Source organism: Manihot esculenta, chromosome 1 (genome assembly GCF_001659605.2).
Source record: "Manihot esculenta cultivar AM560-2 chromosome 1, M.esculenta_v8, whole genome shotgun sequence".
NCBI lineage: Eukaryota > Viridiplantae > Streptophyta > Magnoliopsida > Malpighiales > Euphorbiaceae > Manihot > Manihot esculenta.
Genome location: NC_035161.2, coordinates 33,472,786 through 33,485,324, shown reverse-complemented (window position 1 = coordinate 33,485,324; position 12,539 = coordinate 33,472,786). Strand labels below are relative to the sequence as shown.

Here is a 12,539-nt window from a genome sequence, read left to right as displayed (position 1 = left end):
ATACAGGTCAGGCTTGTCTCGCGTGTGTGGGCCTCTGCTTGATGGGCTTTTGGCTATAGTCGAGGCCCTGGTCCGGAGTTAAGAAATCCAGCGGTTATCAGAAACTATACCTACATGGGTAATTGATATTAAAATTATTATTTTTTTATAAACGATGAAAGATATAAATATCTAGCAAAAGAAAGAGTATTGGAGGTACAACTTCCATACTCGATCTCCTAGCTTCCTCGAGGAAAAGCTATACACGAAACACAAAAAGAAACAAGGAAAGATTTTTAATGATTCCCCAGCAGATCGTGAACCTTGCTTCCATGGTGAACAAAAGTCATTAACGTGAAGTCCAAACCTCCAAAAAAGCATATTCAAGTTATACGAGTTGTGTAAAAACCTAATTTTCTCACTTAGATATTCTCCAAGAAAATGACTAATTAAGTAAAAGAAAAAACATTTTCACTCAAAGCCCAAATGGGTATCTGTCATGTGTTGATTGGTCTCTATATATTGCATAGTAAGAAAGTAGAGTTATGATGATATTGATGGATAGAAGTAGTTCATTTGAACTGCAACTCTACAAAGCATGAATGGAGATTGAGATACATGGACCATTGATGGAGAAAGAATTGGTGAATATGTAGAAACAGGTGGCAATGATGGTCACAGGCGAGCAGAGGGGTCCTGCAAGAAGCAGTGATATGGTGCAGAAGATATATATGTGGGATAAGTTGAGTGGCTCCAAATGTGAATCAAGGAGAGGCTTATAAGTCTGGCTCTGGGTGGGGGTCCAAGTTTCATATCAATGATTAACGCGTAGGAATTGACAGGTTAGATCCATATCTCTCTCTCTCTCTGTTGCTTGAGTTTCACTTGCACAGACATGGGCTCTTGTGTCTGTGATCTTTTCTTTTGGTTTCTAGAAATGTACATTTTGCCTTCATTGGACATGTTGCTTCTTCCTGCTTTGTCAAAAAGTTGTGATTCTGGTAGCTTTGCGATTCCTTTTGCTTTTTTTTTTTTGTGACCTTCCAAGTGAAGAAACTTTCTTATTAGCAAATCAAGCTTTTGGCATATGCATAATGATTGATATAACCCACACTAATTACTTGCACTTACACTTTTTGTACTTGTGTTAATTGCTCACCAACCTTCTTTCCTTGTTTTTACACTTTTATCCTTAATTTCAAACTGAATTAAATTGAAATAGTGAAGTCATATTTAGCTCATCAGAATAAAATTTACAAATTGAATCATATCAATCATTACATCAAAATTCAAAATTCAAATAAGAAAATTTGTTTTTTTTTTTTAAAAAAAAAAGGGAAAAATCTTGTTGAATTGATGAGATGATCCCATTCATAATATAGAGTTGTCTCCCTCTGGCCTCAATATCTACTTGGTTTCAGTGTATGATCTCTGATATGAACGTGTGGCTCAATATGTCTTCAAATTTTTTCCTCAAAGCCATCATCTCCATTTCATAATTATGACAGAAACCCTAATCGATTGGAAAAATGTCTTTAAGATTAAACTTTTTTTTAAACCATTTGTGCTCTTTCAGTTTTGATAAATAATTAATTAAATACGTTAATGATGAAAGTAACAAAATCATGTAATTGTCTTTTTATCCAAAACTTAATCACACTGCATTAAAACTTAAGCAATATTCTCCCACGTACTGCTTGTTATAATGTGAGGTTAAACTTTAATAGGCTATAATTTATCTACTACTATGTGATTATAGTAAAACATATTATTTGTAAATTTTATTAATAACATATTTATTCTTACACTCACAAATTTAAATAAAAATAAATAAATTTTGTAAATCAACTTTAAAAAATGATGACCGTGAGATTTCTTCGTCCGAATCAGAGATGAGGCCCACGATATCGGCCCATTACTCACACATCTTCGAGCCCTTAGTATGATTAAGGTCTGGTTCGTTCAAAGGGTAAAGCCGGGCTCCCTCTTGACGCGCCTCAACCGGGATGGCCCAATCTCCGGCTCCATAGGGGAGCCCCTCTTCAGCCCAATCTTGTTCCCTTCACCCGGTCCAGCCTGGCCGGTCCAACCAGGAACCCAGAGTAAGACCCATCCGTTCATCTTGCAGACCCGCCCATCCGTGCCCAGGGAGAATCAGAGGCCGTTACGCATGGGGCAGAGATTTGATTCTCACGTACGTCCATATCAGCGTGGCAGGGACAGATGTCTACTGATATTCGTTCTATTGGCACGTCACTAGTGACAAAAAGAAACCTATAAAAGGAGGAATTCTCTTTTAGGTTTAAACTTTTTCTAAGTTTTACAGAGTCCATTATAAAAATCCTATTTCTCTGGATCTCAGATCATTAAAAGATTTCAGATTTAATACTTTAATTCTCTACTCCAATAAATATTTATTAAAAACCTCATTTACGATTAATTTGAAATAAATTGAATCATAAATATTTACTTGCAATAATTTATTTTATTTAAAAAAATAATAAGTTAAAAAAATTATGTATTTTTTTCGAGTTGATCTCATTAATATGCCAAACGCCTACACTATTGCTTTTCTCATTGCTTAAAAACTTAATTAAAGACTTCCTATAAGAAATAATCCAACATTTTTATCCTTATACTGATTTTAAGACCTCTTTTAGGTTGACATAATTTCCTTTCCAACTCTGTTAATTCTAAATCTGACACACCGAATTAATCGTGGTTACCGTGTTCAAGAATCAATACATTCAATCACGCTAGCAATTGTGCCTTCAATCGCACTAGCAATCACACCTTCAATCACACCTATGATAGTATATTGTCTAGAGTCCTAATAGTGAAAGAATTATATGAGCCTTTTTGTAGAAGAGCAAAAGACAGGGGCGAGAGAGAGGTTAGGAATGAAAGGATATGTTTAAAATTAAAATATATTATCTTCTTTTATAATATTTAAATAGTTGATTAACAAATTAACTGGATAGAAGGATTTCTGATTTAAACGGATATAAAATTTAAGGGTTAAAATATTTGATTTTAAAAATAGAGAGATTAATTCATTAATTACTTTAAAATTTAGGTACTAAAATTTAATTTATTCATATTTTTAAATAGTTTTTTTTTTTAATTTAAATATAAAAAATTATTGAGCCTGAGATCGTATTATGTAGCCTGGTTTACGATCAAACGATGTCGTTCAAGTCTTTTTTCGCTTGCTTGTCCAATGAGATTCTTTAATAAACAAAGACGATATGCAACCACGCAGCCCAATTTTTTTTTTTGGGGGGGTCTACGAACCAAGGTCCATTACGCTAGTTCTGTTGTCGTTTTAGTTACGTGGGGCCAGCTGGAAACTTCCCCTTCCCGACCTACTGCTCTCACTGTCTGACTCTGTCCCATCCCAAATAGACGGTACGTGTCTCTGTGACTGCGAGGAGATTTGAGCGTCTCGGACCAGAAGTCGCAACCCTCATCATCTTCCATCTCGCCCTCAAATCTGTTTTCAAATTCCCCAATTTCTAATGGCCTCTGGATTTAGCGGCGATGAAACAGCGCCTTTCTTTGGCTTCCTTGGCGCTGCCGCTGCCCTTGTTTTCTCTTGTAAGCGAACCATAATCCCTATTTCTTAAATTGCTCGTTCATGTCTTATCAATTAAATCTAATTATGTTCTTATTGTTTAATTGTTACATTTGGTTTCGTTAGGTATGGGAGCTGCCTATGGGACTGCCAAGAGCGGTGTCGGAGTAGCGTCAATGGGCGTGATGAGACCGGAGCTCGTGATGAAATCAATAGTTCCTGTAGTCATGGCTGGAGTCCTCGGTATCTATGGTTTGATCATTGCTGTTATTATTAGCACTGGGATTAACCCTAAAGCCAAATCATATTACCTCTTTGATGGTTACGCTCACCTTTCTTCGGGTCTGGCTTGTGGTCTCGCTGGCCTTTCTGCTGGTATGGCTATTGGTATTGTTGGTGATGCTGGCGTTAGGTAATTATTCTTCAATCCCTTTACAAGTTTTCATTCTGGTTATTTTGTTTTGTATTTATTTTTATTCTCTTTTGGTTTCGTTAAATCTAGGAATTAAATTTTCTCCCTGTGCCCCTTACAGATTTTTGGATTGTTCCCGACTTTGATTATTGTTCTGTTTGGATATATTTTTAAGCTACATTAGTTGCTTTTAAACTTGGAATATGTTAGCATTTAGCTTGCAGTGAAACAAGAAGCCATGTTAAGGCTTAACGTCTTATGATATGCACAAAGTTCTTATCCTTTTCTGGTGTTTTCTATTGCTCTGTGCCAGTGGTGGTATTTTAGATTGCTTTTAGTTAGGGAACCATTTCCTTTTCCTGCCAAAATCCAAAATTTTTACATTGTTAAAGAATGTGAATATTCCCATTTCAATGTGCCTAGTCTATCACATTCTGCATTGTCTTTAGAAAGAGCATTTTCTGCTTTCTATGAGCTTGCAATTGACAGGTGTTTTATTCCAAAATATACGCACTTCCTGTTGCCAAACATATCACAACTAGTAGCTGATGCTATCTTCAATAGGATTCAAATAAAATCCAGGGTCTCATAAATGAAAAGTCAATTTGGTTTTGATTTGTGTGCTTCAATAACGCATTTACTATGATTATTGTCATGAAATTCAGATCTTCTTGTATCTTACCGGTTTCTTAAGGATTATGTTGAGAATTTTGGTTGTTTTAGCCTCATCATATAGCTAAATGAGGATAACACAAGGTTATCATGTGGAAAGGGTAAATGTGACTGTTGCTTAAAACTTTTTGTCTACTTGTGAGGTGCTGAAACTAATTGCTAGTCGAGAGAATTTAGTCTACAGTAGTCAAAGTAATACCTTTCCTGATTACCCCAAGACTTTTCAAATTGCCTTATGTTGTATTGGTTTCATAGTTTTCGTGTTAGATGCGAAGCTCTAGATTCAGCACTAATTAAGCATGTCTCTATGCTTATTGAGCACAGGCTCTTCTTAATCATTGTTTAATTTAAAGGTACTTGTAAAATTCTGCATGTGTAGGTTCCAACCTTGAAAAGAAGCCTGGCTAAAATTTTTCTTCTTCTTTTATAGGGCTAATGCACAACAGCCAAAACTTTTTGTTGGCATGATTCTCATTCTAATCTTTGCTGAGGCACTGGCTCTGTATGGACTCATTGTTGGCATCATCCTTTCTTCCCGAGCTGGCCAATCCAGAGCTGAATAGGATGCCTGGTTGTTCGCATCACTTCAAGTTATTCTGAGTTTGGTGATGCGAGTTGATAGTGCATGTGTTTTATCAAGTTATTTGTCATGCACGTGATTTCCTTCAAATTTATTAGTGGGCCCTTCAAATAAAGTTGGCATGATTCTTGATATCTTTGTTGTATTCTACATAAAAATAGTTCAAACTTGCAAAACTAGTGTCCGCGTTTTTTGAGTATAAACTTGTCTTTTCTTTTTCTTCTTCTTATTTTCTTTTTCTTCTTCTTCTTATTTTCTAATCATCGGCTTGTGTGGTATTACGATTGAATAGTTTTACCTCACTAATAGGTTATGTCTTTTTCTTTCATGTCCCATGTGATTTTATATTTTGTTGAAACATATTGTGAAATGTGACTTCGATTTGGTGATTTCATACCACCTTGATGCTGTCCTAGGTTTGGCTTGAGGTAAAATCACAAGGTCTTACTGCTCCTTATGATCCTTCTGATCAATCCATAAGGTTATGGATCACCAACATTTGAGGATTGTTACGTGGGGCCATACATGGGGAAGGTTTATGACTCATTGTTTAGGTCTTTAGCACATGTACATGATAAAATTTGGATTTATTTTATACTTGCTTCGTGGAAGCACAATCTCATGGATAAACAATCGCAAATAATCCCAAAAATATAAGCTCCAAGAGTTTGAGTAATGATTTTACTGCCTGATAATAATTATTTTGGAAGTGCCCTCCCAGATGCTTCTTTTGCTGCTAGCGGATAATCTCTCCCATTATGTTCTGTAGTTTTCGACTTGGTCTTGTGATATTCTGCCTATGTGAACATCCACCAGATACATATTGCAGGTTCGAAAATCACAGGTTGCAGGATCTCACCTCGTGCGACTCTGCAAGGAGTAGGATGTGAAAAGGTCATGCATCTATATTAGGCTAAACCCATTATGTTTTGGGTAATTGGATGTGAAAAGGTCACGTCCATAGGTTAAAATAAACTTTTATGCTTTGATTTATAAAATTTAGATTCGATGAAGAGCATATCAAAATTCATCTTTTGGCTCTTATGCGAATGTTCAAGTTTGGGACAATAATGGCTGCCAATTTATGAGTTAATTGATGAGTTGACATGTTTTGACGAACAATTTGGATGATGATTTAAAATAAAAGCAAGATCTAAAAGGGCTGATTATTTAGAAGTAACCAAGTGATTTCAGAATTTGGAGAATTGCCGACGTTTGTGGTGGTTTTGGATGGTGGTTCACCATTGGTGCAACATTTGCGGTTTTGCTCCTAGGTTTTCTATGGATGGGAGTGGGTTGTTTTGTGATTGAGATTTATTGGTTGTAATTTATTTTGCTTTCCAATTATAAATTTTTGTACTCTCTTCTTATTGGAGCTTATTAATGTAATTTTTATGTGCATGTTAAAAAATGTTTACTTGATATTTATAAGAAAACAATAACTAAATTATTTTAGTCTTAACTAGAAAACTAAATATCTATTCATTATGTAAAAATAAATTTATAATTATTTTTAAACGGACTAACCATACACCATTAATATTATTAAAATAATGAATTTCATATTATATTTGATTATATATCATCAACTCATCTCATATATTATAAAATTGTTTTATTTTATTTTTAATGCACATTAAATGGAGACATATTGAAAAGCTCATATTAAATAATTTGCTTAAAAAGTTAAATAACATAAAATTTGGAACGAATAAAAAAAATCAAATGCTTTTTTATGAGACAAAAACCAACATTGATGGCCTAAACCGTTGGATTTTTGAAAGTAACGAAATATTTTATTATCTGAAGTAAAACTCGGAATATAAGGTTAGAGGAGATTTACATATTATAGGGTATTAGTTAAATTTTATTTTTGAATTTAAATTTACATTAAATTAATATATCACCATTGAAAAGTGCATATTGATTGTACTAGCTTCCCCACGAAATCATATTACATTAAGTTAAATTTTAGCTTCTCAATTTTTTTATTTTTATTTTAATTTATTAAAATAAATATGATAAAAATTAATGAATTAATAATTAATTTGATTTTTAATATTAAACCGACATCACAAAAATATTTATTTTTAAAAATTAACTGTCACTCATAAACGAATACACTATTAATTATTAACCTTATTTTGTTAGCTACATATCAAATTATTAAAAATGAAATTTAATAATATAAAAATATGAGAGAAACACATAAATTTATTTGAAAAATGTTATAGGTTCCATATAAATGGAAATATTTTCTTTATTCTATGTATCCATTTTAACTAATTAAATAATTTAAGTGTTTATTATTTTCTATTGGGACAAAGAGGCTTTGGACTATTATTTTATAAATGATTAAATGTTAAGCAATACGTATTTGATTATAAGTGTGACTTCTAAAGAAACAGAAAAGTAATTTGAAAAAGGAAAGCTCTAACAAAAAATAAGGAAAAGGAATTTGAAAATAAAAGGAAAAAGAAATTAAAAAAAGAGAAATAATGGTTTCTTAAATCAAATAGGAGAGGGAAAATAAAACTCCAAGTTGGTGAAAATAAAGGTAGCACAGAAAGGACAAATCATTAATATTTTTTTTAAATGTAGCAAAAAAAATTATTATAGATAAATTAGTGAAATTATTTATTATTGTAAATTTAAATTATTTATCAATTAATTACTTATTTTATTTTTATTTCAATCGTCACTATAAAATAAATTACTACAGAAATTTAGCATTTTAATTTTCATATTATTGTTATGTGCATCTCAGAATATCACATTAAAAAGACTGTATTCATATAAATAATTGTTTAAAGCTAGACGCTATAATCACATTTAAATTATAGCAATTAAAATTTAAAATATATTAAAAATATAAAATATATAATAATTATTTATTCTGTTTCATAATTTTTAATATTTTTTTTATTATCTTAAAATTGTTATTTATTTTTTAGACCATGATAACTATTATAATATATTATAATATTATTTTGTTTTATTTTATTTTAAAAAAATTTCTCATGAAAAAAATTATTGACCGAACGCGTCAATTGCAAAATTGGATTAAAAGAAAAACTTTTGTGGCTGCTGGGATTCGAGCCCAGGTCTCCACGGCCACAACGTGGAATTCTTACCACTAAACTACAGCCACCCTTCGTGTCATATTAGCATACGTTATTCTATTTGTATTTAAAAACAAATTCCATTTCAAAAGTTAATCGGCCTTCCACAAGAATAAGGAGTGTTAATCAATTTCTTCTGTTAGCATTTCCTTTTCATAGTGAGAGAAGGAAATCCTCAAGGACTAAGTATTATAATTCCCGCACATATACACATATAAATATTTGTTCTTTCAGACGATGACAGCGTACAACTACTAGTTTAGAAATCATAAGCAAATCATCTAATTCAATCACCATGCAGTGGGTTCGCGGCAAGTGTTTAGGGAAGGGATCTTATGGCTCGGTGTTCTTGGCCCATCCAACCACCCCTGATTGGCCGTTGCTTGCTGTTAAGTCTGCCTACTTCAGAAAATCTTCTTCGTTAATGAAAGAAAGGAGGATCCTGCTCGGTCTTTTTGGCTCTGAAGGGATTGTCAAATGTTATGGATCCTGTTTGAGTCTTGAGTTTTTTACCACAGTTTACAACCTACTAATGGAGTTTGCACCTGGAGGCTGTCTTTTGGACTTGATCAACAAAACTTATGGAGGAAAAATACCAGAGGATGATGTGAGGCAGTATGCTCGAATGATTCTTAAAGGTTTATCTTCCATACATAAAAATGGATACGTTCACTGTGATCTTAAGCCTGCCAACATCCTAGTTTTCCCTTCTGAACAAGGATTGAGTCAGCTCAAGATTGCAGATTTTGGCCTCGCCAAAGAACTTGGTGAAAGAGATTTGGGAAAACCCTGTAGTTTCCGAGGAACTCCCTTGTACATGTCTCCTGAATCCGTAGGGATTTCTGTGATAAGACCAGCTTTGGATATTTGGTCTCTTGGTTGTGTTGTGATTGAGATGATCACAGGAAATCCACCATGCAAGGGACTGGGCATGCAAGGGTTATTAAACCGTTTGGTGCTGGAGAGTAGATCGCCTGACATACCTGAGAATATGTCAAGGGAAGGGAAGGATTTCCTAAGCAAGTGTTTCACGAGACCCTACTATCAGAGGTGGACAGCTGATATGCTCTTGAATCATCCTTTTATTGTCGGGGAAAAGCTTACTTAACCGAGGAACAACTATCACAACAATTGGGGTCATTATTATCTTTATTATCACCGTTTGTATTTTATTTTATTCTCTTTTGATTTCATTAAATTTAGAACTTAAATTTTCTCTTCGTACTTCTTAAAAATTTTTGGATTGTATTGGAGATTGATGAGATTTGAGTAGATAAATTTTTATGTGGACAAGAAAAGTAAAGCCATATATATGCATGTTGCAACTCTGGGGCCATGTTTACTAAAGGAAGCAACCTTTCCCAGGGAGAAGCTGCTGCTGGAAATAAAAGAGGTGTGCAGAGAGCTAAGAGAAAAGAGTTGGAAAGAACTAGAAAAATGAGGAAGAAGAAAAAAGTCTATGTTCCATGGTTGTGATCATCTTTGTTTAGTTATAAAATCTTCGTTTTTTAAACTTCTTGTTGCTCTATTTGTGTTCGTAATTTTTATTATTTTTTTGTGAAAGTAAAACCATGTCTTATGATATTTTTGTTGTATCCTACATAGAAATATTTCAAACTTGCAAAATTAGTGTCCACAATTTTTGGTTATCTACTTGTATTTTCTTCTCCTTCTTCTTGTAAAACTATTATGATTGAATAGTTTTACCCCATTAATAGGTTGTCTAGGTTGTCTCTTTCTTTCATAGTTTTACCCCATTAATTAATAGGTTATCAAACCAAATGTTATGGATGATGGATCACCGACATTTGAGTTGCATGCAGCCATGCATGGGGAAGGCTTATGACTCATTGTCTAGGTCTGTAGCATATGTACATGATAAAATTTGTATTTCTATTTTCTACTTGCTTCATGGAAGCACAATCTCATGGATAAACAATCGCAAATAATTCCAAAAATATAAGCACCAAAGAGTTTGAATACTGATTTTACTGCCTGAAATTAATAATTTTGGAAGTGTCCTCCCATATGCTTCTTTTGCTTGTAGCGGATAATCTCTCCCACTATGTTATGTGGTTTTAGACTTGGTGTTGCGATTTTCTGCCTATTTGATCATCCATTGAATTATAAAGCTTATATCAAAGTCTATTTTTTTATTTTAATGGTGTTAATGGTCGAAGTAATTAAAAATAATATGGGTTCACATTTTATAAGTTAATTGATGAGTTGATATGTTTCATTAAATCATTTGGATAACGATTCAAAATAAAAACAAAATTTAAAAAAAATAATCATTTAATAAAAGTAATTAGATGATACATTTCAAATGAAATTCTTTAAGAGAATTATTTCCGATTGATAGACTTGGTACATGTAGACCTGTGAAAATTCTTCAATTTGAAATTTCTGTGAGAAAATTATTTCCGATTGAACTCATTCCTTAAAGTTTATGATAATAGCCCGCTAATTCTCAACTGGACAATTAATACTTGTAAAATGATCAAATTGACACCATAAACAAGTTGGAATTTGATAAATAAATTTAATTAGTAGAAAGTATGGAACTATACAAAATAATATATACCCAAATTAATAAATCATTACTACATCACAATCCTTCACAAATAAACATTAGAAACTCATTAAAGAGAAAAGGAAAAATAAAAGAAACGGATTACGTAGCATTTCTCATGTGTGAGCTTGTTGATGATGAAACTAAATGATTTCATTTCCAGCAGCCCCATGTTAAAATTTGAAGCTTTACGAACTTAAAATGTTCCCAATCTTTGATATTTCTTCTCTTCTCATTGCTGAAATGAGATTGAGAAAGGGAAGAGATACTACAAATGCAAGCGGATATCCCTTTCCTCTCTCCCTCCTCCCTCCTCCCTCCCTTTTTCTTTTTCTCTTTTCCTTCTTTTCTTTTTTCCTTTCCCCCTCCCTTCTGTTTCCCGACTCTTCTTCCCTATAATCCTTTTCTTCCTTTTTTGTTTTTCTTTAGACAACTGAGTGACACAACCATCTATTTTTATCACATCTCACATTCGCATTATCCATTTATAGAAAAACAAAATTATATATAATAATTAAGCACGAAACTATTAATAACTTAAACTAACAATTTGAAATCAAGTGAATATTTGAGTGCTTACACTTTTACAGAATAAATTTTATTATTTAAAATATTTTAATAGAAATTTAAAATATTTTGAAACAATTTTTCTGGATAATAAAGCTTTTCTAAAAATATTTTTATTTTAAATAATTTTCTTAAGACATTTTTTTCACAAAGAAAGTTCTTTGAGTGTTTTTAACAAAATTCTTAGACACAAATACCATTTATTTTTGTTAGAGAAGTAAATTATGTTTGGTTCAATTTGAGCCTCAAATTTTGTAGAATTCAATTAAATTATATATTTTATATATTTATTTAAATAAAGATTACACCTCAATTATTAAAATTAAATTTCATATTGATTATAACTAAAATTATTTTTTTTCAATTTTGATAGAATTTAAAATAAATTCCACAAAACTTAATTCTCTAACACTATTTAAATTTAAGTCAGAAAATAATTAAATTATTTGTCTTAATTAAAAAATTAAATATTTATTTGATTACGTAAAAAAAAATATAAATATTTTCAAATGGATTAAAACACTATTCATATAATTTGACGATTGCTGGAACTCTTTTACTTTGTGCGAGACCGGTCACTACAAGAATTTTGATGTTTACTAACGGATATTTCCGTTGGTAAACATTGAAAATCCGTTGGTGATCAATATCACTAACGGATCACCAACGGATTCATTCCGTCTGCAAAATCCTCGTTGGTAAATTATTCACCAACGGAAATTTCTATCCGTTGGTGACACCAACGGATCACCAACGGAATTTTCCGTTGGTGACAGTGACGGAACACCAACGGAAATTTCCGTTGGTGACAGTGACGGAACACCAACGGAAATTTCCGATGGTGACACTAACGGATCACCTACGAAAATTTCCGTTGGTGTCACCAACGGAAATTCCGTTGGTAATCCGTTGGTGATCCATAAAATTGAAAACCCGTTTATTTTTATACATTATTATGTGTTCCCGGTAACGTTACTTGGCCTCCTGGCAATCAATAACTATGAAGATAAACTCTGATTTGTAGACATCAAAGTAACTCTTGGTTATTCTTAAAACCCTGA

The 12,539-nt window shown here is 32.5% G+C and overlaps 2 protein-coding genes and 1 non-coding gene across 3 annotated transcripts; 2 read left to right on the top strand and 1 right to left on the bottom strand.

The window, feature by feature from the left end:
- Positions 1–3,361: 3,361 nt before the first annotated feature.
- LOC110612953 (V-type proton ATPase subunit c2) lies at positions 3,362–5,443 on the top strand. Its single transcript, XM_021753825.2, has 3 exons — positions 3,362–3,576; positions 3,680–3,965; positions 5,068–5,443. The coding sequence occupies exons 1-3, from the start codon at positions 3,498–3,500 to the stop codon at positions 5,198–5,200; spliced, it is 498 nt and encodes a 165-aa protein (XP_021609517.1). The 5' UTR covers positions 3,362–3,497; the 3' UTR covers positions 5,201–5,443.
- Positions 5,444–8,296: 2,853 nt separating this feature from the next.
- TRNAH-GUG lies at positions 8,297–8,368 on the bottom strand. Its single transcript has one exon. It is a non-coding gene; the product is annotated as a tRNA-His (tRNA).
- A 266-nt stretch (positions 8,369–8,634) lies between these two features.
- Positions 8,635–9,447, top strand: LOC110610118 (mitogen-activated protein kinase kinase kinase 20). The gene has a single exon (XM_021749994.1). The coding sequence runs from the start codon at positions 8,635–8,637 to the stop codon at positions 9,445–9,447; it is 813 nt and encodes a 270-aa protein (XP_021605686.1).
- Positions 9,448–12,539: the final 3,092 nt, after the last annotated feature.